Source organism: Accipiter gentilis, chromosome 6 (assembly GCF_929443795.1).
Source record: "Accipiter gentilis chromosome 6, bAccGen1.1, whole genome shotgun sequence".
Lineage (NCBI taxonomy): Eukaryota > Metazoa > Chordata > Aves > Accipitriformes > Accipitridae > Astur > Astur gentilis.
The window spans coordinates 27,113,117-27,140,945 of NC_064885.1; the positions used below are offsets into that span (position 1 = coordinate 27,113,117).

At 38.1% G+C, this 27,829-nt stretch overlaps 1 protein-coding gene across 1 annotated transcript; it reads right to left on the reverse strand.

Moving 5' to 3' along the window:
• Positions 1-1,333: 1,333 nt before the first annotated feature.
• Positions 1,334-27,576, reverse strand: GK5 (glycerol kinase 5). Its single transcript, XM_049801899.1, has 16 exons — positions 27,422-27,576; positions 26,152-26,245; positions 22,977-23,052; positions 22,445-22,538; positions 21,340-21,471; positions 19,745-19,820; positions 19,038-19,099; positions 18,875-18,948; positions 18,485-18,545; positions 17,212-17,338; positions 13,814-13,918; positions 11,082-11,167; positions 8,049-8,152; positions 6,645-6,704; positions 3,704-3,837; positions 1,334-2,357 (listed from the first exon to the last, which is right to left on the reverse strand). The coding sequence occupies exons 1-16, from the start codon at positions 27,569-27,571 to the stop codon at positions 2,221-2,223; spliced, it is 1,572 nt and encodes a 523-aa protein (XP_049657856.1). The 5' UTR covers positions 27,572-27,576; the 3' UTR covers positions 1,334-2,220.
• Positions 27,577-27,829: the final 253 nt, after the last annotated feature.

Here is a 27,829-nt window from a genome sequence, read left to right on the forward strand (position 1 = left end):
CTGCATTCTTAATTTGCAGTGAAGTTTCTCTCCTGTAGATTTGAGGCTAGTGAAACAGGTTAAATTTCCCGCTTCAAACTGAACAGTGACAGTGGTAAATACTTATCCAGAATAGGTCCTCTAGGACACTATCTAGAGCAAGAGGACTATATAATGTCTTAGGTATCTTCTGTCTTTCTAGCTGTGCTATGGCCAGGACGAAAACCACCACCATGTAAAGGTGCAGTGTAAGGCACATGGCTAGCTGAGTTACCTTCAGCTAAGTGATTTGAACAGAATCAGATTCATCTCCTGTTAGAACTCCAACTTGGAACACTGTGGGAATGGGAACCCTAATCAAGCCCAGCAAAACCACAAAACTATTAAGTGAATGTACATCAAGGAGCCTTCATCAAGAGGGTAATAGGTGGACATTATCCCTAAGCAGATTTTGATGAAACTAAACTCCTTCAGTGAGAACAAAGCCTAGAATATTAGCAACTGAGGCACAAGCTTCTGCGCAAAATGCCAGACTGAAAGTCTTTCTGTTTGGCCTAGTAGAACCTTCTTGCCAACGAGCATTTTCTTTAGTAGTGAGGTTGAGATGACAGAGAAAATCACAAGCTGAACACGGGTGTTGAAGCAAAGGAAGTGTTCCACATATCCTGTAACTACAGGCTCTTACCTTACAGCAGGAGGAGGCTTGGAGGGAACCTCATCAATGGACTTTATATACGTTAGTCTTGGCACCTGGACAGCCATACTTTATGGTCCAAAAAGAAATCAACCATATAGATTGTATAGTCTGCCATATTACTAGAAATCAGCAAACAGACCTGTTCCTGAACTTCAGTTCAGGATCCCCAGTGGAGTAGGTTCAGCAGAGAATGGTCTCTGCAACTTGAAGGATACCCAGGGGAAAAAAAAAATAATGTGCCAAGACATAGCACAGGCTGAAGGAGAGAAAGTAACAGAATAATTAAAAAAATGGTACGTTAAACTAAGGGTGACAGGCAAATGAGATCTAGTTTGAAGAACACCACAGCTAGAGTAGATGACTGTGAAAGAAACAGAGGGAATGGTGTATGATTTGACGTTCCATGTTTCAGCACAAGAAAAAGCGAATGATAGTTGTTTGGCCCTCTTCAGTAATGTTAAATCTATAAACATTTATTTTCTCCAGTGCCTGTGGAACACAATCACCCACAGCTTGAATTTGATATTATTCTGAAATTAAGCTGTTTAATAATTTTACATTTTTGAAGCTGATTTACACATACTTCTGAGAAAATTATTGTAATTTAAGATTACTGATAAAGAAATACATAAGAATAATTACCTACAAATTTCTTCAATAATTTATTTGTTTAAAAAATAGAAAAGTAATTCATAGCTTCAAAAATAGACTTTTGACCCCCCCTTTAGCTAATAATACTACTAGGATTTAACAACGGGCTTGAAAATAGTAATGTTACAGATTTTTACAAGTTAGATAGCATACCTTCAACTATTTTTAATGTATTTGTATTAGCCGAGCCAGGTAATATAGCTTTTGGTCTTTATAAAATTTTAAAAAATTGAGCTACAAGCTAGATAGGAACCATCAGCTACAAAAATCCTGATTTTTTATTTTTTTTTTTTTTAATGGGGTACTGAAGGCCTATTTACTTTTGTATTTCATCTTAATTTAGTGCACAAAAATGTCATCACAGAGCTGGATCACACGCTTCCTTAGAAAGTCAACCAAAAGGTGGTAACAGGCTACTAATAAGAAAATATCTTTGTACACAATCAAGTTCATCGCAACCCACCCCCCAACAATCGTTTTACGTTTCTTAGAAATGCCTAGGGAAGCACATGTGCCTTTAACCCTTCCTTGATGATTAACTTACCACATATATTAAAGATCCAAATGGAGACAAGCTCCTCAGTAGAAAACTCATGATAGGAAAAAACCTCCCTATCTCTAATACATGGTAGGATTCAAGCAGCTGGGCCACCCAAAGGAGGTCACTGAAGGGACACAAATGCTGCAGCTGGACTACAGCTGTCATAGGGATGATATGAAGGTTCATTATGGTGTGGTAAGTAATCTAGCAGCAGGGGGGTAACTGAAGTACTGTATAGTTTTATATATACCATCACAAATTTCAGTTACAGTTTTTACTGTTCTGTTAACGTCAAGATTTCATAACCTTGAATTAAAACATTTTAATTCTTCTATAATTAAAATGTCAATTTCTACCAGCGTGGGGAGCATTTCATTGCTTGTAGCCAGGTATCCATAGCAGGTTTGTATTCCTCCAAGTCCTTCTGGGGCTCAAAAACTGCTTCTATTTGCCTTAGCTTCTTTAGTTGTTCTTTGTCAGTCCAAAATCCTATAAGCAGAAAGTTCATTGTGAAGCTCAACTGCAAGTATGTTATTTTTGAGTTGTTTTAATTTATTTCCAAGCGATCCAAAGCAGAAACACAGTAAGAAATCATGACAGCTTTTCTTTACTCAACCAACAACTTTCTCAGAGGGAAGCATATTTTTAACATTGTGAAACTCCTTTCCAATAGCATCCACTTGTTTGGAATCCTGACAACAGCACATCTGCTTAACTGGGATGGTTTCCAAGGAACAGCTCTGGTATACTGAAGTTCCCTTAGGTTTCATCTACACTGTGCTTTCTGCTGCAGCTCCCTCTCAATGAAGAAGGGCCACAAAAACCAAGACGTAGCACTAGTTGCTTTCCTACCATCTTAAAAATTGCATACATGGCAGACAACAGCTGGTGTTATGTTTTCAGATTAATTTATGTTATTGAATCATTGTCTGTCAAGGGCTGCAGCTTTCTTGCAGTTTTAATTGCTAAGTCTTACCTGAGCATATCGTTTTTATCTTCCAGTTGTGTTATTTACTTATCAAAGCAATTTAATGAAGTTAATGAAAATTTATTTTGTAGATGGATATTAAGCAAAACCATTGACAGTTTGTAGTTTTAAGTCTGGTTAATTATATAGAAAAATTCTGTGTGAGTAGAGTTGGATTCTTTTTTCCTATTAATAATTTACTTTGTACTTCCATTGTGTTTATTTCTGTGAAAACCATGAAGAATAAAGACTCGGTTCACAGATGACAGGACAGAGCTTCAGTAGGAATGACACAGCTGCACGTAAGCTTCCTCCTCACATGACGCATCCCCACTGAGCACCGCTCCAGGCAGTGCAAATATGGGAAGGGATGCAGAGTGTCCGGGTCAAGAAACAGGGAGGTAAGCAAAGACAGGGTTCACTTCTTTCTTCTCCAGTAGCGTATCCTTCTGAATGTAAATGAATCTCACAAACATATACGCAGATACTTTTCCCATTAAACTCACTGTCACTATTCATTTATGTAAAACTAAACAAGCATACAACTGCTCAGCATATTGGGACATTGTGTTAGAAATACAAATAAAGTCCTTGATTTGGCTTATGTATGATGTTACCACCTGTTCTTTGGTCCATCAAATACCAGTACATGGGTACAAAGCACTATACAGAGAAATGTGAACACTGCTTACCTTGGATTCCCACAAAAATGGCTAAAGTAATCCTTTGGGAAGTTTTTACAATTATTTGAAGTTATGCCCTGGTTTTGTCTGTTGGTTTTTTGGTTTTGTTTTTTTTTTTTCCCCTCTGTATTTACAAACATGCATTATGAAGGGAAAAAACCAAAACCCTTTAAATGTATACATACCTGAAGCAAGGCCTGCTAGAAAAGCTGCACCAAGACTAGACATGTCTGCATTTGCAGGTTTTTCTATTTTCTTATTAATTAAATCTGAAGTCATCTGCATGACAAAACTATTATTACTGACACCTCCATCAGCTCTATAGGGAGAGGGGAAAAAGAAGTTAAAAAAATACATTTAGTTAAAATGCTTATTGGCAACATTACTGAAAACAACTTCTAGGTTTTCACACCTATGCATAAATCTTCCTGTCACTCGTGCACAAATGCATTTCCATTTTATGGGCAAATTTAGAGGCTGGCACAAGGTGCCTAGAGAAAAAAAGAATGCCTATAAACTGAGGAAGTAATGGTAGACAGACAGGGACATAGGACAGACACATTATCAAAAGCTTTGAAAGCTCTGTCTTCTAAAACTCTACATCATCCTAGTTGAAACATTAGGGTTTATAAGAGAACCTTCACATAGTTATCACCACAACATGACAGTAGTCAAAACCATTACATTAAACAAACCCATTCAAGTGTTCTCAGAATGGGAAAAGTACTTTTTTTTATTACTACCAAATGTTTGTACTAGTTAGCTAAAATGCCTTCATGGTTGCTTCTTTTTATGAGGAAGATGAGAATGAGGCTTCCATCTACGTATTCTCCTGATTGCATCATGTTGGAGACCCTTTTAATGGAGAAAATTAGAACTTATCAATGCTGATCTTTAATCATCTGAGAGTGATTACTAGTGGTGCAAAGTAATCACTCTTGCAAACAAAAAATAACTATAACAAAAAGCAATCTTTGAATTGTCATAGATTGGTTCGTTATGCTGTTGGACTCCAATACCAGCCAGGTATGGAGCTGTTCTGTCAAATGTGGCGTGGTAAAGACATCTACTGTTTATTACTATAGAAAGTGTTGGGTAATAAAACTTAACAGCTGCTTAGAAATCTTCAATATATGCCAGCTGAAATCTTCTATCCTACATGATGCCTCAGAAAACTTTTGCATAAATGTTTTGGCCATTTCTGAAAGTAAAATCAGGAGACACTGCCTGATTGGTGATGTTACAGGGTTTTGCTTGTTTGTACAATTGTACACGCACGGTTACCACCTCTACACTACAGCATAAAAACCTTTAACTGGCAAAGTCACTTTCTTAATGCCAGTGACATGTATTTTCCTTATTCTGTAAAAATAAGACATCCTTTTGATTCAAGTTACAAGGGGAAAAAAGAAAGAAAATTTCCAAATACTCGGTTTTACATTTAGCTGAATTTTGCTGCTAGATACTTTGAAGATTCAGTCTGTACAGTACATCTTCTAGCTCAAAGTTCCTACATGCCATTTGACTGGGGATGTGCTACTTCACAGAACAAGTAAATAGGTGACATTCCAGGACTCCAGGGATCACCAGGATCATCCTTGTAAAGGCTGCCATAGACTGCCACAACGTAGGACGTGACGACTAAAAATGAGGGTTCCTTCTCCGTGCTTTCCTTGACGATGTTGAGATGAAGCAAAGAGAAGTAATAGGAATGTAGAGGACTAATGAAAATGACAACTTTGTAGGAGCTTGTAGGAGCCAGAGACTGGGAAGAAACAAGGGATACCAGGACAATAGCTAAAAAGGGAATGACCATGTTTATGGGATAAAAACAACAGTTAATGGATAGATACTAAAGATGTGTGGACAAAAGGATGGGAGATCAGTTTACAACCCTACTGAAAAATCCATTAAGTGTATCCCATTATCTTCTAATGCTTAATCCATAAGCTGAATTGCTACCAATCATAGTTAACTATTACAGTCACTATATGAAACAGCAATTTTATATTAATAGAACAGAATATGATCATACAATTTACAGTTGACATTACAATGTAAATGTGATCAGGATTCTATTATTCCCTAGGCAGTACTTCCACACTTCCCATTTTAATTTGCAGTCTTAACATGACTTCTCAAATTCTGGATGCAATTTTCTATGTAAAAAAGCTTCATAAGGAATCAAAAATTCCAATACTTTTCATCTTTTCCTCCTCATTAAAACCCCAAGCCTGGCTGTTCCTTCATCTTTGCCTACTCTGTTCCAGTATGTGATGGAAGACAGAAACTTTTACCTCCCCCCACTTTGTTCTTTCACTTTTCTTCCACTACTCATGTCTGATTTCTCAACTGTCTCCATTTCTATTTCTTCCTTTGCACGGGTATCAGGAAAAAAAGCCACAAGCTCTCCTCAACGTTCTTGACCATGGCATCACGATGACCCCTGGCTGCCAGAAGGAGAAGTTCTGGAGAGCCTTCTCAGCGTGAGAGGGCTTGAGGCTTTAAGACAACTGGTGTGTTCAAGAAAAGTACCTACCAAAATATGCAACATAGTTTTCCAGCAACGCATAATTCAGCTAAATTTTTTCAAGATGTTGTGAAAAGCATTTTCTAGGGATCACCGTTACCTCACTAAATTTGATTTGCTTCTTCAAAGATTGAAGCAAACTCAACGTCTTAACAATTGAATTACAAAAATATTCTCCCTCTTTCCCTCACAAACAGACCCAGTTTTAACTGACATCTTCAAAAAATATTCAGTCCATGAGAGACCCAGCACAAAAAATTTCAGTATGGAAGAATGATAATAAACGGTAAAAGACCTTTGTGGTAGGCATTGCTATATGAACTCTAGTGCTACCTGAAAACATGGATTTGCCCTTTTTACTAATTAGAGCAATTCATTACTCACCTACTGACAATCACTAATGCCAACAGTTTAATTAAGAACCAACCCTTCTCTGGGTAGAATCTACTGCCACTTAAGTTACATTAACATTTGGCTAGGTAATCATCTATTTCTCAGCAGCAGAATTTTTACAGTAAGATAAAATGTGTAATAAAGTTCATGCCTATTTAAAATCAAACTTCCATATAACAAATCTAAAAGTTAACGGAACTTACCGAATAGTTTGAAGAGGAATGCGTACCTTCTTCACAATGGTATCATAAAGCTGTTTGTTTCTTTAAAAAAATATTTAGTTGAATTAAGTATTATATATTCCATAAAGTGTTTCCGGTATTTACATAGTTAGGAAATAAAATACAGGGCAAAAAAATGCCTCAGTTGTGTCAGAACTGCTGCAATAGCTAACAAGTTTCCAGAATGCATAATTAAAAAGGAAAAAAAGACTGAAACTGGTCTTTGTTACACATCATTACGGAGGGACAGATATGGCTAAATCACAGCCCATTCTATAGCAAGTCACTGCAGAAGGTACATTTTTCCCATCTGAAATTGCTGCTAGGTTTCTACAGACAAGATGCAATTGTCAATGTAATAAGTGGTTTAGAGTGAGAAAAGCAGGCTGACAGAGTCTTAAATGGAGTTTATCCAGCTGTTCTTTAAGGGGAACGTCTGAAGGCTGTAAGTTTGACTTGTTCTGAAACCATTTCATTTAATGGGAGAAAATCTAAACACAAAGAATCCCTACCCTTTTCTAGTTAGATATTTGAATGAGATAAGAGACCCGTTTTCAAGAGACCCATGCTTCAGTTCAGGAACTACTGCATCTCTTGTTCCTCTTACAAGTGCAGAAAAAACACCATATGCATTGTTGCAGCAATTCAGAATGTTACCTTCCTCCAGACATCCTTTTTGCCTCTTTGCAGGAGGTTATTATGCCCAAAGCAGAGCTGATGACTAGATGGAAGGAATCATACCAGTGCTCCCTAACTGGCCACAGTGCAGTGTGAGCCAGGCTCAGACCATATTCAGCTCCAGTTTGAGGCATGATGGGTGGGTTTGCAAGTCAGAACCAATCTGTTCCACAGTGAGCTACTGATGTGGTATCATCAGTGACTAGCAGTAATATCTTTAACCCTGACAGCTAGATCTGGAACTTTTTGTCCATTCACATCTTTAAAGATGTTTAAGATGCCTATTACCATGTTCTATAAAACACCAAAATTTAAAACTTTAGACAAAGAGCTAATAGAAAACTTCCAGCTTCAGGGATACTTTAAACACAGCTGGAGTGGGCTACAGCTTCTGACAAAACACTGTCAGGAGAGTAAGGACAAACTTTAAACAGAAAACATTTTTAGAACATGCAGAAAACAAAGTATTTTAAGAATCTGTATGTGGTTACTTAATAACAAAAATTCTGAACTAAAAATATATACAAGTTTGTAAAGTGTTAATGAAAAAAAAGGGAAGCAGCTAAAACTCCTTTCCAATGTAACAGTAATGGATTACTCTGATTTATATTTTACAAACTGCAGAAGTTCATGTATCCATTTAACACTGCTGGTGAAAATAAAAGTAAACTTAAGAAAATATAAGCAAGATAATTAAGCAAACAGTACCTGAAAGCTACAGATTCCAATATAGCTCGTACAAGATGGCTTCTGGTAGTGGAAGGTTTCAGCCCCATGAAAGAGGCACATAAATATGGGTCATTCACAGAAACCTGCAGAGAAGATTTCACCACGAATTCAGTGAATTGTATTTGTAGGCTTTTGAGAAAGGAGTCAAATAGTAAGAGGAAAAAAAAATAACTTACGACAATTACAGGCAGCATAGTGAAAGAAGAAAATTGAAAACAATATGTAAGAGTTATATAGTGTTATTTCAGCTAACTCAGTGAACAGTTTAAATAGCTTCTTTCAACAGCAAAAGGTTTAAGTGACTTCTTGCCAATTTGACATACTAAATAACACTAATCTGTATGATTTCTCTTTAAAATACATATAGCGTAGACTTTAAGTGTCTAGGACAGGGCACACTGATATTGCTCCTCTCTAGCAAGATTTCACACTCCCCCCTTTTTTTTATTTTTTTAAACACTCCTGAACTGCTGCAAGATGAACTGTCTTTTAAAAGTAACACTGAAAAGGATGGTAATACTTTTTATTAGTTTATACTACAGCCTGTTATCAGTGACACTGATAAACAGACTCCAACTAAAATTCTAATGGTCACTACATTGTCTTTTTTTTGCAGGAGAACTAGAAGATTGATTGATGAATCTCATCCTCACTCCTCTGACAAACTTTATCACAAAATATTAGTTTGCTGGTCTGTACCTGGTTTGTGACAATGTTAAATCTTATTTTCACTGTAGATAGTAATTTTTAAGTTGAAACAATCCATTATAGTTGTATTGTGCTAAATATCACAATGACAATACTTACCAGAAGCCTGAATTTCATGCTTATAAAATACATACATACATAATTATATAGTTAAGAAAATGCTCTCATATGTTAAAAACAATTTTTAAATGACCTATGGATAGATACACACAGCCAAAAGAAAAACTGGCATTTCGCAAAAGTTCCTAAATAGAAGAAACTTCTGCATTAAAGTCAAAGAAAATATTAATTTTTTTTCCATATACAAGTACCCTTCCCATTCTAAGAATGGAACCACTGTCCAGCCCAGTAGCATAATAAGGATTCACAGCTTCCAAGTTTACAGATTTTCATATACAAGATAACAAATAAAGAGTATAGACTTATATTCTACATAAGGGTGAGTATCCTGAAAGAAACAATCTTTAAAAAAAGAAGAAAAAAGTAGCAATGCATATATATATATATGCATACACCCCAAAGAAAAGTCCTAAGTTTTTGCTGTTACTATTAACCACAGCAAATTAAGCCTGGAAACCCCTGTCTGTTTCTAGCAGAATGAGTAAAAGGAAAAATTATTAATGGACATATTCACTCAATTTCAAATATACTTTCACAACGATGCTCCTCTTGGTGCACTTCACCACAGCAGTAGAATCCGTAAGAAAGAAACTTGTTCTTATTGCCTTAATATGGACGAGTAGAGAAACATTTTACTCTGTGTAGGAAATAAACACATCAGCTTCATAAGAACCCTTCCCTAACTACTATTATTCTGAGGTCTAAGAAACATTATAATAGAATCAATTTGTGTTAACATCTAGCCAGTGAAGCTAAAAAGACACACTACAGTCCCAGAAGTGTTGAACTCTGTTCACGTCCCTTTTCATACCATTTAATCCACTCAGTTTCTAAACTGATACAGATTCTGTTACTGTGAGGCTACTAAATAAGCACAGTCCACTGGAATAAACAGGGCTTTCAAAAGGCAAAGAAATCCACATTGGTGGATACTGTTAGCGGTTACTAGATGTCACAGTTAAAGACAAATCTATTCTGTTTTCTAAGTACAGCTTCTAAATTTGGACTGGGAGTATTAGAATTAGGGAAAAAACCCAGACTGAATCAATGTTTACCAAGAAGTTAGCAGGGGTTCCTTCTGGAGACAGTGTCAAGAAAGCGAGGGGCAGAAAAACCCGCAAAATGAAACAAAAACCGAACAAACAAACAAGAAGTTTAACCAACATCTCTAGAACTTGAATATTAATAGAATTAAAGGTTCAAAAAAGCTTCAGACTAACATTTGTCTACCTCAGAATTCCTGTCTGCAAATATCGGAATTTGGCATGGCTCAACGCTTGCTTATTCATAGCACAATTACTCACAGTAAATGCTAAATGGAAGCATCTTGGCATAATCAAGCTCTATACCCCTAAAAATAGATCTAATGATTAGGGCAGCTGTTTGAGAGAAGGTAGCTGGGCCACCTGTAGAAGAAATGAAATTTTTCTTTGCCTTGTTCCATTAATATACAGGACTTACACAAAGGTAAGGTTAAGGACGTTATGTTTCTTTAGAAAAAAAACACTAGCCCTGGAAATGATCAAACTGAGTATGGTAGAGCAATGAAGATCAAAAAAACCCAACAAACAAAACATTTAGAAACACACAGAGAGATGAGTTGGTATACTTTCAAACCAATGAATTACCAAGACTTCTAAGAAAAAAGTCTACCATATTCAGTTTGATCATTCCCAGAAGTGTCCAAGTACTACTAACTTTGCTTTTCATAACACCAGGACTTGCAATCTTGCTCATATTTAAGTACGTTTAAATACTCGGATGAATTGCAACCTACATCTTGAAAAGAGGCAGAACAAAATGAATCGGTTTAGAATGGTGCCTAGAAGTATTGTCTCAAGGCTCTGCCTGAGGCAGAAAAGCTATGGGATCGGTTTCTGTCTCTGCAGGCACTGCCCAAGTTACTGTGGGCAAGTCATTTAGTTTATCTGTCCCCCAGGTCTCCATTTGCAAGACGGAAGTAATTTTCCTATTCTGTAGGGTTTTTCTCACAGCAGGGCTGGTGTTTAACCATTCTGATATGACAATGATCTTCATATGTTGTGGTGAGGGACAGACGATAAGAAGCCGAGTAGTACAGAATAAATACTGTGATAAGATGTAAATTGCTACCCTAAACAAGTAAAAGTTAAAATTTTAACTGGATTATGAAAAATATATTCTCAATTATATTAATATTTTTACCTGAAAACCTGGAACAAAACAAACGCCTTGAGAATCAACAATACTCCGTGCCATTTTTGCCGTTTCATCTACATTGGTGAAAAGATCTGTAAAGACGCATAAGTCATATGCTTTTATTATTTACTTCAATTTTTTCATATGTTACTTAGAGACAAAAATCTAGAGTTAGACTATTTCCTTTTGTAATATGCTCAAACTACGTGTTCTGAGGAAAATAATCACTTCTCCTGTATTTCATGTCCATCAGTCACATTAAAAAAAACCAACGAACTAATCAGATGAAGACTAAACTCAAAAGGATCCTCTTGTATCTGTTATGATATAGCCTTTTAAACTTTGCATCCTGTAAGAGATCATTAGCTTTCCAAATAGACATAAATGGGAATTGAGAATGCTAACAATGGCACCCTAAGTATGCTCAAAACCTGTATTTGCAAAACATAAACCATGTTTTCCCCCCCCGAAGATGTTGTTACTGTCAGCCCAAGCACCAAATGACTACTGAGAAAGTCCTTAATACCCACCATGTTTTATCAGCACCCTTAATATTTTCACAAGTAACTGATACATAAATATAGATAAGGTAGGTCCTAGTATGACCTCTTTGATAGACACTATTTTTGTCCTCTGTCTAGCCATAAATCTCCTTACACAACTCTATAGACAACCCTCTTTAGCTACTTCTGCACCCACATGCAATTCTTCTACTAACATCCATCTTCTGTAGTTTTAATAATGCCTTACATGGCCACATAACATGTTTTTACAGAAGACTGTAGGTCTAAATGAGAGCTATTGCTCTTCTTGTCTAAAAAGTAAATTCTTCTATCAAAGATAAATTAGGTTAATCTAGCTCAATTTATCTTTGAAAAACCCATCTTGGTAACTTACCAGGAGTGTCAATTTACCTTTGAAACTTTCATAAATTTGTTTGAAAGCTTTGCATTCTACTGTGCCCAGACTAACAAGCCTAAATCACATCTTTTCCTTCTTATTGTATTTGCTATTACTGAACTATACCTAGAACCTCTATGCCAGGACAAAAAATGAAAAAAATTAAGTAAGATTGACTTCACCTTGAAATTCCAGATACTACTTTTTCAAAATTCTTAAAATTGATCTGATCCCACTAAAAAAAGTGCATTAAATTAAGTTTGTCTTGCTGCAGAAATTCCTATTTCCAAACCTTTACCACTATTATATGTCTCATCTTCATCCATGTTAAGCCTCACCATCCTTACTGAGGCCATTAGCTTGCTTTGTGTTTTGGCCCAATTCCTTCTCTAGAGAAAAAGTTTTACCCTTCTCTTTATTTGTAAAGCTGATCAAAGTTTCTGAATTCTGCTTCTCTACAATCATATTTCCAGAAAATAAAGGTCTTGCTTATTAGAGAGTTTAAAGCAGCATGCCTATTTTTTTATGTCCCTCTAAAACTTCCCCAGTTTTTGCCTGTGGTAACAACTGTAGGTCATGTCCATTTCACTACTGGCTAGCTAAAAATCCTTTATACTCGTGCTCTGCATATGCCAGTATCATCCATTTTAAGTACTGGTAAGTTCCATGTGGGTAAGTATCCATTTAAAGTATGGAATTTGAAATAGCAAGCTTATATATGTACCACTGAATCTTCTATCTGCAGCACTGAACTGTGTATTGAATTGAGTAATTTCCTCAAAAGCCTAGTGGCTGTTATTCTCTAGGCTCAGTCAAACATTGAACAATGAAGACCTGAGGACCAATCCGAGTCCTGCTTAGTTCTTAAGGGCACATACCTGAGCATGTATATGCACATACGCACCAGAAGTTGACAACTTCAAGAAAGGTGGAATTTTGTGGCAAGCTACGCTTCAGGAAAACGTTCCCCAGATAACCCAAGGTTTCAGACACTAATTCATGTTTTGCATCCCAGCAAAGGCATATTAAATTTCCAAGTAAACCAAGTAAGCAGTCTATTAGAACACTCAGAATTGTTGTCCTATAAACAATCAGTGGTTTTTAACATCAACTACTACTGTATTAGTATTTTGCTTAGTCTTTTATTAAACTGGAATGCAAATCTTTTCATTACATAACAGTCACAGCCAACAGGCACATTACTTCTATGTGAAGCAACATACACAACACCATTACTTTTAAAAATAAGGTTCTTCACGTTATTTTCACATAACTCAAACCTGTTACTAATTCCAAGATGTACAGCTAGAGATCTCTCAAAAGCATTACAGCATTTGTGGAATACTGCACTTACAATCACGCTACCTAGATTTAATTGGTAGTCAATTTCTGTGCTTCTCCTCAACTAAAAATTCAAGTCCCAATACCCTAAAACAGCACACATCTAACTTTAGACAGGTTTCCTTCACACCATTTCTATTCAGGTCTGGATACCAGCTTAAAAAAAACAAAAGAAGGCATCAGGAATTTTGTCATGCTCAAGAGAAAGCAAGTGAGGAGTAAAATGTTTCAGGAAAGTAAAAGCCTACACAGGTAGGAGGGTCTGAGAGGCAGAGTCTGAAGAGGAGATGATTGTGCAAACCAAACTCCCTGCAGTAAACACACTCAGCAAAGAACCTACTAATAAGACTGTGCATTTTGAACTGTCCAAAACATGTAGGCTAGTTTCTTCAATTATGGATAATAAACCCAAGGCCAGTAACATAACTATAACCCCATAAAACAGTTTCTTAAGTAGTAATATATTTTACCCTCTATAAAATTAAAGAACAACTTACTTATATCCTGAGCCCATTTTATGGCAGTGCCAATGTCTGACATACAGCCTTCAGTTAAGTAAACAACTTCTTCCCCAATCTTCCAACCAATCAGTGGATACAGACCTTAATTATTTTCCATGAAACAAAACAAAACACCTAGTTCAATTAAATGTTTCCAGAAAAACATATAAAAGCACGCCCCACAATAAACCCAACTAAAAAAAAAAAGTTTTTATTCAATTCCTTTACAGAATTCAAGCTAAAAAAAAATAAAAATAATAATAATAAAAAGTCACTGATAGAGGTTAAACATATTGTTTAAATATTTAGTGATGGCATTACAGGAGACTTGAACAACAGCTTGTTAAACCAAAGTTAACCTAAAAAAATCCCAAAACACTATCAAATTACAAAATAAGCCTCCTTAAACTACAGAGAAGAGCTATCTGCACTTACTTTTTTTTTTTTTTTAGTATGATAAGAGATTGTATATACTTAAAAATTTATCAATGTTTTCCTATTTGTTTTAAATCCATCTAATTTTCCCTAACAGTTTCCCCAAAACATAAAACATGAAGGCTGGGCTTTCAGACAAGAAGCACAAACACTAAAACAGACATATACACAAAAAAAAAAGGCAACGCAAACTTAGAACATAGGTCTTATTCACAGAAGAGGATGAAAGTGATACACTTTTTTATTCCTTTTTCAATATGCAATGGTTCCTCACATAGAAAGCAAAAATGAAAACAAGTTTCACAATTTGCCCATCTTTGTCCCCAACAAAGGCTACTGACAGTTAACTATATCATTTTACCTGTATGTTTCCCTAATGTGAAAAACAAAAGAAACACCCAAACTGATTAAAAATATTTGGTGACATATTTTAGCTGTAATTACAAAAGATTAGCACTTCTATGGTTTACATTATGGGATCTGCAGGAAGTTATGATTTCCACCAAATAGTTTTGGCTTTGCAGTGACTCAGAAAAAAAATTCAATTACTTTGAAAATTTTTTTTCCTTTTCCCTCAGAAGAAAGGCAGAAATACATAGGGCAAACACGGTTAGTTTCTTTGAAAACACAGTACAGCACCTTTCAAAAAGCTGTCTGCTTGAAGGTACTAGCACATTAGAAATAAACAGCCAATAATGAGGATAAACCTGATGATTTGTTCTCCCCCTTGCTCCCCCATGGATATGTTGAAACGTTAACAAAGAAAAGAGACACACACTACTTAAAACAGTCAGTGTGAACACAAACACCTTCTTGTTTGATATTTGTATTAGTAAGAACATAGCACAAAAGTCCTGCAGAGTACTGCTTTTAATACTAAAGCAAAAAGACTTTGTTAACTAGCTGAACAGTAGATGTTCTCCAGCACTGCAGCTGGACAAATGGTTTTTCAGGTCACTTGATAAGACCCTAAGCATTCAGTGGCCACTGCAATAAAAACTTCACCCAACCCAAGTACGGTAACTGTTGGAGTGAAGAAAGGACCCAGGCTTTATGGGACGCTGCTCAGGACTCAAGAGATCATGGGTAATGCAACAAAGGTACATGAGTCCCAATAACTAAAGGACCAGAAAAGCATCAGAAGGATTTAGGGATTCTCTCTGCTTTCTCAAGGTGACTCTGCTGATACACAGAAGCGTGCCTCACAGAATCATCTCCAGTTTGCTTGCCTGTGTCCAAAGAGTGGCATGGTAGTACTAGTGCAATTGTGGAAACTTGGGTTAGTGCTGGAGGCACTCTGATGCTTACAGTGGAAAACAATCAGGAGCACCTGTTTAGATTAAAGTTTGTATTTGTCTCTTGAAAAAGTGATATACGTATCTCCAGATCATTGGTGCAGGTCCCCCTTACAATCTTTATTTTCTACCAAAGGTGAAGCTGCAAAGAATCAAGACCAAACAATTCATTGCACCAGGAGTCCTAGAGAAGGACAGCTAATTAGGGACAGAGAAGTCTCTCACGTGACCTTCTTAAAAATGCTCACATCAGAGTCTCTAGTAGCTTGAGATAATTTACCTCTAGGGAACAGATCGACATGACATTTGGCATGATCAGAGTTACTAATAATTATCAGACTGCCAGAGAGATAAGACTTTATACAACATACTTCCATCACTGAATTGTGAGAAGCGTTGTTCTTGGAAGAAACCATTTTATTTTTTTTTTAAACTGTCATATATAGCAACTAAATGTAGACCAGAAACTAGAACAGAAGCTAATGAATAGCTCGCACAGGGATGCTATAGGGATTCATCTTGCAGTCTTAAATACATATGTCAACTTTAAAGATTGAACACATCACATTTCATGCCCAGGGCACTGAGAAAGCTATGTACTTAACTTGTCCTACTAACCATACTACATGACAGCCAAAAAACACAGGGAAAATAATTTTAACATAAATAACAGCCTAACGCATAAAAGCTTCACAGCACTGCCTTAAAGATTTCAGTTCCTACTGGATTGCAATAGCTAAATATTTTCTTAAAAGGAAACAAATAGAAAAACCTTACAGCATGTTTTTGCCATTACATTTCCACAGGCTACATACATACATTTTCCTAAGTAAAAGTATCACCATAATGACATCATTAATTAGCCTAAAAAGGATTTGCATTCATAGGGAATTCAATGTCTATGCTATTCAGTTCTGACACATCTCATGTATTTGCCAAGGTCCTTCCAGACTTTACCAGCTGGAATTCTCCTTAGCATACTGCTGTCGTCCTCCCCAGCCCCACCCCTCCCATTTTAAATTGTAGGCTTCCTAAAATTACTAACTCTAAAAATATGTCAGAGAGAAACCGTGCAAGCAAATTTACTTCAGTATTGTCCGTTGCTCTCTCGACAAATAGCCATCTATGACAAAATAACAAGCTTGACAGATCACAAAAACGTTCAGAAAAACAAAGTTTTAAACACTAGAAACATAATGGGGAGCCCTTTTCTAGTATTTTAGAAGAAAAGTAATAATTGCTAATCCTGCATTATCTCACTGCAGGTACTCAAAGCATAAGGGCTCAAGAGGAGGAACTTAGAGCGATCCACTGGAACATTTTGATGTGAGAAGCCAGAAGACCAATCCCCTTTTTCTCTATTCCTGTACTGTATAATACTGCTATCAAGAAGAAGAGGTGAAGAAAAAAAAAAAAAAAGGAGGGATGCAGACATAATTACTAGTGATGTTACTTAAATTATCTTCTTGAGAAGTGTATTTCAGGATAACCATTTCTAATAAAAAATTTCCACAGCTTTCTGTTCTGAAAACACTTTCAATCTGTTTTTCTACACCTAAAGACAGAAGGAAAAGCATAGCCCTGTTTTATTCGGTTTTGTACCCTCATCATTAACAGCTGTCAAGTAACGTGAAGTACTCTAAAACAAAAATTTCACTATCTTACCTCTCCGTGATGCAAAGAGATGCTCTCCAGTATTCACATTCCAGAAACCACCTGTTCCCATTGTCAGTTTAACATCTCCTGGGTGAAAGCAGCATTCTCCAAACATAGCTGACTGCTGATCTGCTACCTGGCATACCAACAAAAACAATACAATAAGTTAGGTACCAACTACCAACCTACAATGTTGCTGGATTTTAAAATATCATTGCAAACACTTCAGAGTTCCGAATACAAATAACCATTCAGAACGGAATTGACCATTAAGAGAGGACTCATATACAGTTTCTTAAGTATTTGCAGGCCATTCCAACAGTCAGATTTATCACTAGAATCAAATTACACCAGGTTTGGGCACAATGTGAACATCTGTAGTATTGGCTGCAACACTGAAAAATATGTTATGGAAACAAAAGAAATATTTTATGGTTTAGTATTTGACACGGATAAACAGGGCATTTGCAATCCCAGGGAGCAGAACGGAGTAGCTTGGCTTGAATTCCTCTTCCCCAAATAGAAAGTTGAAGTATGAGGTCTCACCTTCCTTTTTCCCTGGTACCTCTCCCATACCAAATTATTCCATGCTCAATTTTTCAACAATGATGATGGTTATTAAATGTATTTACTTGTGTTTGTGCCTTCAAGAAACAGTAAATTTACAGACAAATTGAGTCTATAGTTCTTTAAAAATAGCAGGAAAAATTCATGTTAGCTAGGTGACATTTTTTCCATTTAGCTCAATTCAAACAGATTTTTCTACAAGTCATCACTTGACAAAAACAACGGGGTTTTCTTATCCAAATCCTAACTACTGAGGCAAGAACACGTTGTTCACCATTCATTTTTAGTCAAAAAAAGAAATAAAAGTTACCACAAGTAGATCTATTGTGTAGAGTCTTACTGAAGTCAAGCCAGAATGGACCTCATTGCACAACTTCATATAGAACACCTGATTTTTAAGCCAGAGAGGCACATTACTAGAGCTCAGAGCAGAACACAGCTCTGTTAAGTCCCACATTCAGTGCTTAATCATTTGGTCGTCTAACCTTAATGGACCTCAACCTTTAGAAATCCCTTCCCATTCCTCTCTCCTCCTTTCCCCCTAAGGCTGTAAACTGAGTTTTTGGAGAAAAATTCAACAACCAATGCTACTGTAGTTAAGTCACAGCGAAGGAATAAAGAATACTTATTAAACAAGCAAGTATTAAATCAAAGCTAGATAAAAAAAAACTAGGTACAAATATACAGATTTAAGTAAGAACACATTTGCACTCACCACTGCCATTATTGGAATAGGCACCCCAAATATTTCAGAGTCAGCTGATCCGAAGTTGAAGCTTAAAACAAATGTTATGGAGAAACGTCACAACACTAAATTGACCTTTTTGGTAAAATGAAATCCAGATACATAAGGCCTGGGGCTGCATTGTATATGAAAGGTAACACTATCAATTAGTTTTTAAAAAAGCACTAAAAATATCACTTAAAGAAATAGTGATAGTAAAGTTTTGCATGTAGTGTTAAAAAAGTACATCTGTATATAAAAATAATTTAATTTTATTGGTGTTTCTGTATATTACTTTGCCTGTGTAGATTATGTAGTATTTTTCTAAAGGCAATTAACTTAACAGTTATCATATTCTTTTGAATATGCCTTCATATTTACCTTGTGTCTTTCACTGGTGGATAAATAGACATTGGAATTGAAAGTAAATTACACAAAGTGGGGTTCCAACATTTCTGAAATAATATGGAAAAAAGTAGAACTGTCAGCAACTCTCTCAGAAGCACAATAAATAGCAACAACATTTTTTTGGAACAGCACATACCGTAAAGGGTTCAAAAACGCCTGTAGCACTGGCATTTGAGTAATCTGTCGCATACACAGAACCTACCATAAAGAAAAAAAGAACAAAGTAAGATTTTAGATATACAAATATTTAAGAGTAATTTTAAACATACTTTTTCTTTAAACATTTCAATGAAATATAAACTGAGTGTCTATAGGCAAAGTCACAACAATACAATGAGCACACAAACATCACTTGCTGCTCACTATAATGTATATGTATTAATTACCTTATTGTACCCTCATGAAATTGGCTAGAAGAGAGATGGTACTGCATAACTGTCCATCATAATCTATCCAACTGCTCAGGCATTAGGCCTCAAGACAGAAACCTGTAATTCTTCCACATTTTTAACAATTCTTTGTTCTTTTGCTTTCACAGGTACTTTTCTTCAATCAAGGCCAGTTAGTTCTGGTAGTTCTCTTTGAATCTTAAATGCTTAAAAGGTCGATTACACTGAATAATTATTTCCCTTTCTGACTAACATTCCAGGCAGACCCGAAGAATAATTAATCCAGAATTTTTTTTTTTAAACAGTAAATATATTACAATATTCATCAATTATAAATAACCACAGATTTTCAAAAAAGTATTTGAATTCTAGGATGTATCAATTACAGTCTTAAACATCATCACTTAGATTACAGCATGTTTTATTAATATTTAAGAGGAACTGTAGCATTCACCTTTAGTCAATCTGTACAGTAACCATGTGTCAACTGTTCCAAAGCAGCAGTTATTTTTTTTGGCAGCTTCTTCAGCCTGGGAATAAATATACATACAAAAGAAGTATTTACAACTGGGTACAATAAAGGGGAACATATTTCCTGATTCCTTTTCTCATTTTCTTCATGGTTACTGATAATGTCCCCAGAAAATAAGTCTCTGCCAATTTTTCTTCTAAAAAGGGCAAGCTGGCTATATAAGTAATATTATCCTACAGTTCATGCTTCTAACAGAGAATAAGCACAGTTTCTTACAGTTGCTGCTAAGGACAGAAAAGCAATTAATCTTATACTGTAGTGGCACCAGAACGTTAAGGGGGGAAACTTTATAGTCACAATTATAACAGTGGTGAAGGAGTGGTGAATAAAGAAAACAAGGTCCTGCACACAGCACTTAAATAAAAAATGAACAGAAATAGCATAAATAAGTGTATTTTACAGTATGTGCTTGACAACAATAAGGACAGAGCCATTGTTTTCTGGTTTATGATGTCTGTAAAGAGTTCAAATTCAGGGTTCATCCAATTTCTAACTGATGTGTACAGCTACAGATTTCATAAAAAGAACATACAAACTAATTCACTCAAAACATGTCTGAATATGTTACCCTCTATAATTAAGAACCATGAATTTTTGAGCTTCTTGATTTGATAGCCACATATTTTAAGTATCAGTGCCTGACAAAATGTGAGAGAACGTTCATCTCTCGCTGAAAACTCAGCAGCTGCATAACCTTCAATTCCATAATCCTCCAAATTCACACCTCACAATTTCAACAGGTCCAACCAAAACATGCCAGTAAAAAATTATACTTGACCTTCTCAATAGTTCATTTTGTGACAGAAAATACCAGACAACACTCAAAAGATTTTGGGGTTTCTTTACACAGGAGAGAAAATCAATGATAACCATTTTCTTCAAAAATAACTTCAAAATTAACATAGAAAATAAGATTACTGAAGTTATAAATACAATAGGAAGAAAGAAGAAAAATTGTAAGGATGAGAGCAAGGAATATGGCACCAAATAGCTCAGTGCTCAGTAGTCCATTCGATTATTCCAGCACAACTTATTTTATATGTATTTTCCAATTTACACTACAACAAAATGCAAAATAATTTGCAGTGTTTGATTGTCCAGTACAATATTATTTGTGAAACTGTAAACACTGGAATAATGCAGAGTAGAAAGATAAAGAGTGCCAGCTGAAAATAAATAAAATTGTCATGCAAAACTAGAGTGCGAACAACTTAAAACAAAGTACAATTACTAATTGGGTAATTATATCAATTGAAATAAGGTGATTTGATTATGTTTCTTATGTGTGGAAAACTTTTTACTACTACACATTTCCAGAACCAGAGGAAAAAGTTGTATAAACATGCATAGATAATTAGGTAGACAGGCTTTGAACATTAACACATATAAAAGTCTTTCATTCTGGTTCTTCTCAGAAGAAGAACAAGCAAGACAAACCTGAAGAGGTTATAACCAACTGAAGTCACTAGCTATTATTATGACTTAAGACGGCTGTTATTTTTCCCTTCTCAGCTTACCTCACGTATGTTTTTAAAAACCCATGACAACTTCATAGAAGTTTGTTGTGTTGAAAAAGTAAGAAAACTTGGTGCCAAGTATCGATCATTCCCAGTCAAGAAATGAAGCACTGTAAAAATAACATGGACTACCTGTGCCAAAAGAAAACAGTTACTTAATTTTTAATATCCCTTTAAAGGTTTCTGATCAATTACCTTTAAAGGATGACAACACAGATGAAAGCTGCTGACATGAGATTAGATTCAGAAAGCTAAAATTCTGTTAGAGAATCCTTACATAGGATTTCAACAGATAGCCATCCCACAACAAAGAGCACAGTAAAGAGCAGCTGCACTAAGCAAGTCTGTTTTACTGACTTCTGCTGGGACACTGATAGAGACTGCTCTGCCTTATGAAGAGAGGTCACCTGTATGAGCACAATGCACAATGCGGTTGACAGCATTACGTACTGTTATTCCAGTGAAAGTTGTCCTACAGTAGACAGGCTCAATCATGTTTTAATAGAAGAACCAAATTTAATCATTAATTAAGTTTTCATTCACAAAATAAATGAGTGGCAAAACCAAGAATTTAACTTATTGTGAGTGTGCCAGTTAGTTTCCACTTACAGGAAAAGTAACTTCAGTTTTCCACTTAGAGCAAATCTTTCTCTTCTAAAGGTATTAAGCACAAGCCATGAACTCCATAAAATGTACCATCTATACAGAATCTGAGCAAAGAGTACGTAAAAAAACCACCTAACCAAAACCAAACAAAAAACCCAAACCACTGCCAACCAAGAACTACCTACATCCAAAAATTATGCTGTAGCAAGTGTTAACATGCAACATTTTAATACAACAGAGACTAAAAAGTAACACAATGCAAGCTAGACCTACAGATTATCTTTTCCCATAATTAATTACCTTCAGGCTATCAGTACTGCATTTTTTCTTGGTACCATCTTCCGTTCTAATCTTGCTCAGTTAAATGTTTTTAGGCCGCAGCATGCCATATTAACATATTAACAAGACGCTTTCAGTATTTCCTATATTGCCCTTATTCTTCATAAAAATGAAACAGTTCTAATATGTCCAAGCAGTATCTAGCTTAGCACAGTTTTACCTTCAGCAAAAGGGACTTATTCCAGGAATTCACAAGTTCAGCACTTCTTAAGTCTTGCCAACTTATGAAATTATGAAAAGGTTTCCCTGTCCTCCTGAAAAACAGCATTTGAATGTTCCCATTTAAAACTACAGAACATACACTGCCCAAAAAATTCACATCATTCACCATTTCCAATGAGGACACTTAACACTAGGTCAATTCCTAAAGTAAGTGCATATCCTCCTGGTGGATTTGAGGAATTAGTAATAGGCACATTTTGAGTGTGAGACTTCTCACCAGAATTAAAAAATATGTATGCATTCATCTCTTCCAAAGTACTAAGAACAAAACAAAAAGGACATATGCTTATAAACTGTTCTGAACTGCTGTTAAGGTGTGGCTGTGCAAACACAAGAGAACATGAGTGACCATCATTTGTTGCTTTCAGGTTGTGACTTGACCGAGTTCAACATTTCTACAGTCTGCTTCCATCCAGTCTATGAACACAAATGAATACAAGTTCATTTTAAACAACACACAATATACATACTTGTGCCACGTAATGAAAGTTGCTCTCTGTGTTGAGATGCCAAGACCAGCTATTTGCCTCATGTGAAGTCCTGCAGCTAAAAACAAAAAAACAAACCATGTACAAAAAACCATTTCTTTCAAGAAACAAACAAAAATACAACTTCTTCAATATAACTATAAGATATGGAATACTTAGGAAATTAACAATTTAAGAGAATATAAATCTCTACAGACTGCCCAACTAAGTGGCCAGAACAATGAAATATTAGAGAACTTGGAGTCAGACAACTGATTCCAAAGCACATAAATAAACCTACGTATTTTACAAAAGCAGTTGTGGCATACTGACCCTTTCCACCTTCTGAAAAGCCTGTTGACACTTTACTTGAACAATCCTGAAGACAGGCAGGCAGATTATATATGCCTATATAATCAACTAAAATGTGTATTTCACATGGATAAATGTGAATGAAAGCACAAACAGAAGAAGTGCCTTTACAAACTTATGGAAAGAAATTCCATAAAGAAACAAAACTAGATTGATTCTGTAGGCAATAAGGAGATTAATACCAATATACCATGATTTTTTACATCACTTTGATAATGACATTTCAGCTTAAATATTCATTAAGCAATCTTTCAAAATTCATAAGGACAAATTTGCTTAAACTACATATAACTGAATGCAAAGTACAATTAAAATTCAGAAGTATAAAAAAAATGCACATTTGGGTATATACCAATTTTGCTGTTAAAGCTTACCTTCAAATAACTGTTACAGAACATTTTTTCTAATATATATAACCATAAATCATTAAATATGTCCACAGCTATTTTTAAAGCAGCTCTGGTCAGCTTCCCAAGTACCTCCATGCATAATTCCAGAAGCCAAATTATATGAAAAATATACACTAAGAAATTCCACTTCAATGACAAACTACCTATTTTGTTCAAAGTACTGTTACTCTGAAGGGCTCTCAATCCCACTACTTTAACAAATCACAGGTTAAGTATGTCCTGCTCATACATATTCTGATGTTAACTTTCATGCACAAAATTACTCATTTGCATAAGTATATACTGCAGACTCTACAACCGACAGCCTCTGAGTTACAATTACAAAAGGAGTTTCATAGAGAAAGGGCATGTCTTGCTCTGCCAACCTCTACATGTGCTTCTGGCCCTTATACTGGTTCTTGCATTCATGCAGGCAGTGGTGTCAAGGCCCTCAATCAGATGAAAATTAAATCAGTGCTTTCACAAGGCTACCTGCTCCGACTGCCTGCACAAGTGGTGCTGGCAGCAGGAGCGTACAAAAGGAGGACCTGGGAGTGGGCGGCTTGAGAACAGCAGTATTTCTTTTTCAGTAGCAGTTGAGACTAAACTGAAGGCAAAGCCATACCAGTACTACCACAGCTCACTACAGATTAGTGGCATGTGTTACTCCTCCCCATCTCTACAACCTGCATGCTCCCACCACTTTCCCCGTGTCAGCTCCTCATGCTCTCTAGACCCCTATGTGAATAGAGCTAATTTCCATTAAAGAGAAACACAAAACGGAAGACAAACACAGGTTTTTTTTCAGCTAAGCAGTCTCCTGGAAGGGTTGAACTAGTACCAGAGCAAGAGAGAGGGGCGGGACCATACAGCCAGATGCAGTTTCCACCTTTAGGTAGTACTGAACTACATCAGCCCATTCACCTGCACATGGAATCACATGTTTCAGCTCCACTAGTCATGTAAATTGAAGTGCTCCTATGTCTTCTTCCTGCTTCCACACAGTCACTCCTGCCCCTGCTACCACACCCTCTCTTGTGCTGGCACAAACATTGGTGAAGCTCTGCTGGCATAAACAACCACACAGTGATTTGATTCAGGAAACTCCTCTGGACTTGAAACAACACTGTAAAAAGGAGGGTGGGACTGCTTCTTTTGACAGTAGCGTGGGCTTATGCTCACTTATGTTACGCAACCATTTAAAAGTGACTTGCCAACAGTGTACACAGCCTGGCCAGAAGAAAAGCTTCCCCTTTTAAAACTAGCTGAAAAATCCTGCTTCCCGATTTTCCCCACAGAATGCGAGAGGAGGAAGCTAGTAAGGTCTTTAGGGGTTGAGGTGGCATTGCTGTTCTTGTGACAGAAGAGTTGTGGCTGCTGAGAAAACAGACCAAGAGCCCCAAATAATCAGCTGCAGCCTGTACCTGCTAAAGTTACTCTCCCTGTCCCCTAGGCTGCCTTCCAAAGGAAGGGACAAGAGCAGTTTTGCCTTGAGCCAGGCTTGGAGGCAGAGCAACACTTGGGAGACCAAACTGCAACAAGGGCTCAATCAGACAAGCTTCAGGCACTGAATGAAAGAGTATGATGCACATACATATGACAAGGAGGCTGGGCCACTGTGAGAAAGCAAGCTGGGGTGCACTTGACAGGTCCACAGCATCAGCATGGCACAGAAGGTGATCCATGCTGGATCACAGAATGCTGGAGCTGGTATAAAGGGAAACCTGTGGGAGTTGTAGAGGGTAAGTGCACAGTTAGAGTAGCATCCAGAAAAGGCTGGGGGGGGGGGGGGGTAGGAGGAGAAATGAACGTCAGAAGTCTGGCAGAAAAGGGAGTTCTGTGTGTTTAGTGGGTGGAGTACTAGGAAATTTTAGGCAAGTACAAATAGAAAAGAGCAATAATACAGGAGTCAGATGGTAAGAACTGTTTGTAGTTTGAAAGGGAAAAGCAGGAATATCAGGTTGTAATCGAGCGAGCGCAACTATGCAGCATCCAGCTTTCGTTCTCTCACTGACATTGATACACGCAAAGCAGCAGTAGAATAATGGGCAATCAGAAGGGTAAACAAGCCTACTCTGTTTGTACACAGAGACATCCGGAAGAAGGAACACAGACACTGGGGAAGGATACATATACAAAAAGCTAGAAGAACAAGGTGCTGTCACTGATGTAAATCGAACATGCACACTGCTTCCTGTTCTACTTCAATCCTAATCTGGCCCCACTGAAAGGGAAAAAGCAACTGAAGTGTTCTATGTTACATAATGATTGAACAGGCCTTCAAGCATGTTGTAGACCTGTACTCAATGATGACTTTTCAGTACCTTTTCAAAAATAGTAATCTTATTATCTAATTAACTAACTTCACTAATTTTGAGGAATAATTCATTAGCTTCTCAAACTTTATAAGCTGTTACCTTGTACAGCCTCTTTTATTACACCAACAAACTGACTCCACAGCACTTCAGGATCTAATTCAACCCAGCCAGGATGAGGATAAAGTGATTCCACCTGTTCACAAAAGACACACAGCACTGTTAGGATCCCTAGTTCACAGAAACCAGTATTCTTATTAAAGTTTGTGCAAATACATTTGGGTTTGCTTTTTTTTGTTCTTAGTTTTCTGAATCTACTGCAAGAGGAGAAAAAACAGTGTTTGTCACTTTTAAAACATGGTTGAACGTGGGTATGTGATCTCTAGAAGCCCCCAGGAACTGGGGAGCCTGTAAACCCCTTTCAGGGCTCCAAACTGGAAACTGGGTTTCTCAGGCAGCCTTTTGGCTCTGCTGATGAACTCCGACATGGATGCCCCTGAGCAGTTCACTAGCAGCGCAGCACAGCGGGCCAGGGATCACCCACCAGATGGCTTCCAGTGAGAGGATCAGCTCCACCGAGGATATCCCCCTCCATTTCTGAGAATCCCTCAGATTTCTTACGCTTCTCCTCGCTGCAACCTTTTCAATGCAATAGCTAACAATAAAAAAGTTAATTCTGGAGATCGTCTTGATCCCAAAATCACGAGCCACGCAAATCAAAAGCAGCCTGAAATTCATGTTCCAAAGTTAACACTTGTCTACGCAGCGCTGTTAGAGAAATGGTTTACGTGTGTAAACGCAAGCCCTAGGCGGGTCTCGGCTACACGCTACTAAGAAAAAGGCGGTTTGTCCGGAGAGGGATTAGTCAATTAGCAACTACAGCGAAAGCAGCGGGGAAAGGTGGGCGGGAGGAAGCGCTGGGGGTAACGGGGCGAGCGCAACGGCGGCGTATCCCCGCGGGGCTCCCAACTGGGCTGGGGGTTTCCTTTCCCCCAGGCCGGTCCGAGGGCCCTCGGGAAGCCGTCCCGCTCCGACACGGCTCAGGGGATGCCCGCGCACCGGGAAAGGCCAAGCTGGGTGCGTGCCTGCGGACGCTCCCCGTGCCGAGCCCCGAACCGCGGCCCGCCCGGGCAACCCGCCGCCTCCCGGGACCCCGCCGCGGGGCTGAGGGAGCCGGAGACCCGCAGTCAAAAGCGCCCAGCGCTCGGGGGAGAGCGGCCGCGGTCGGCCCCGCCCGGCGGCGCCCGCCTCCGGCGACGGCTCCCGAGGCAAACGCCGCCTCAAGCTGCCCCCTCGCCCGCCGCTCTCGGCCGGGGGAGGGCGGCCCGCGCTGCTCGGCCCGGCGGCGCCTCCTCCCCCGCCGCGGATTCACCTTCCTCCAGCCGGAACCTCTGACCGCGGCCGCCCGGTCATAGACGTGGCACTTCACCACCGTGCTGCCCACGTCCACCCCCACCACGTACCGCGCAGGGGCGGCGGCGGCGGCGGCGCCGCCGCCGCTCTCCTGCCGCCCGCACGGCATCGCCAGCCGCGGGGCCCGGCGCGCAGGGATCGCCGAGTGAGGGCCGGCCGGCCGCCGCCCCCCAGAAAACGGCCGCCCCGCCGCGGGGGCGGGCGCCCGGCCGGCCTATGGGCGCGGGGAGCGGCGGTGCTCGGCGGGCTGACAGGTGACGCCCGCCGCCGGGGGCGGGCCTCGGGGCGGCCTCCGCAGGCCACGGCGCAGAGAGCAGCGGAGGGCGGCCGGCCGGGGCCGCTCCCCGGCGCCGGCGCAGCTCCCTGC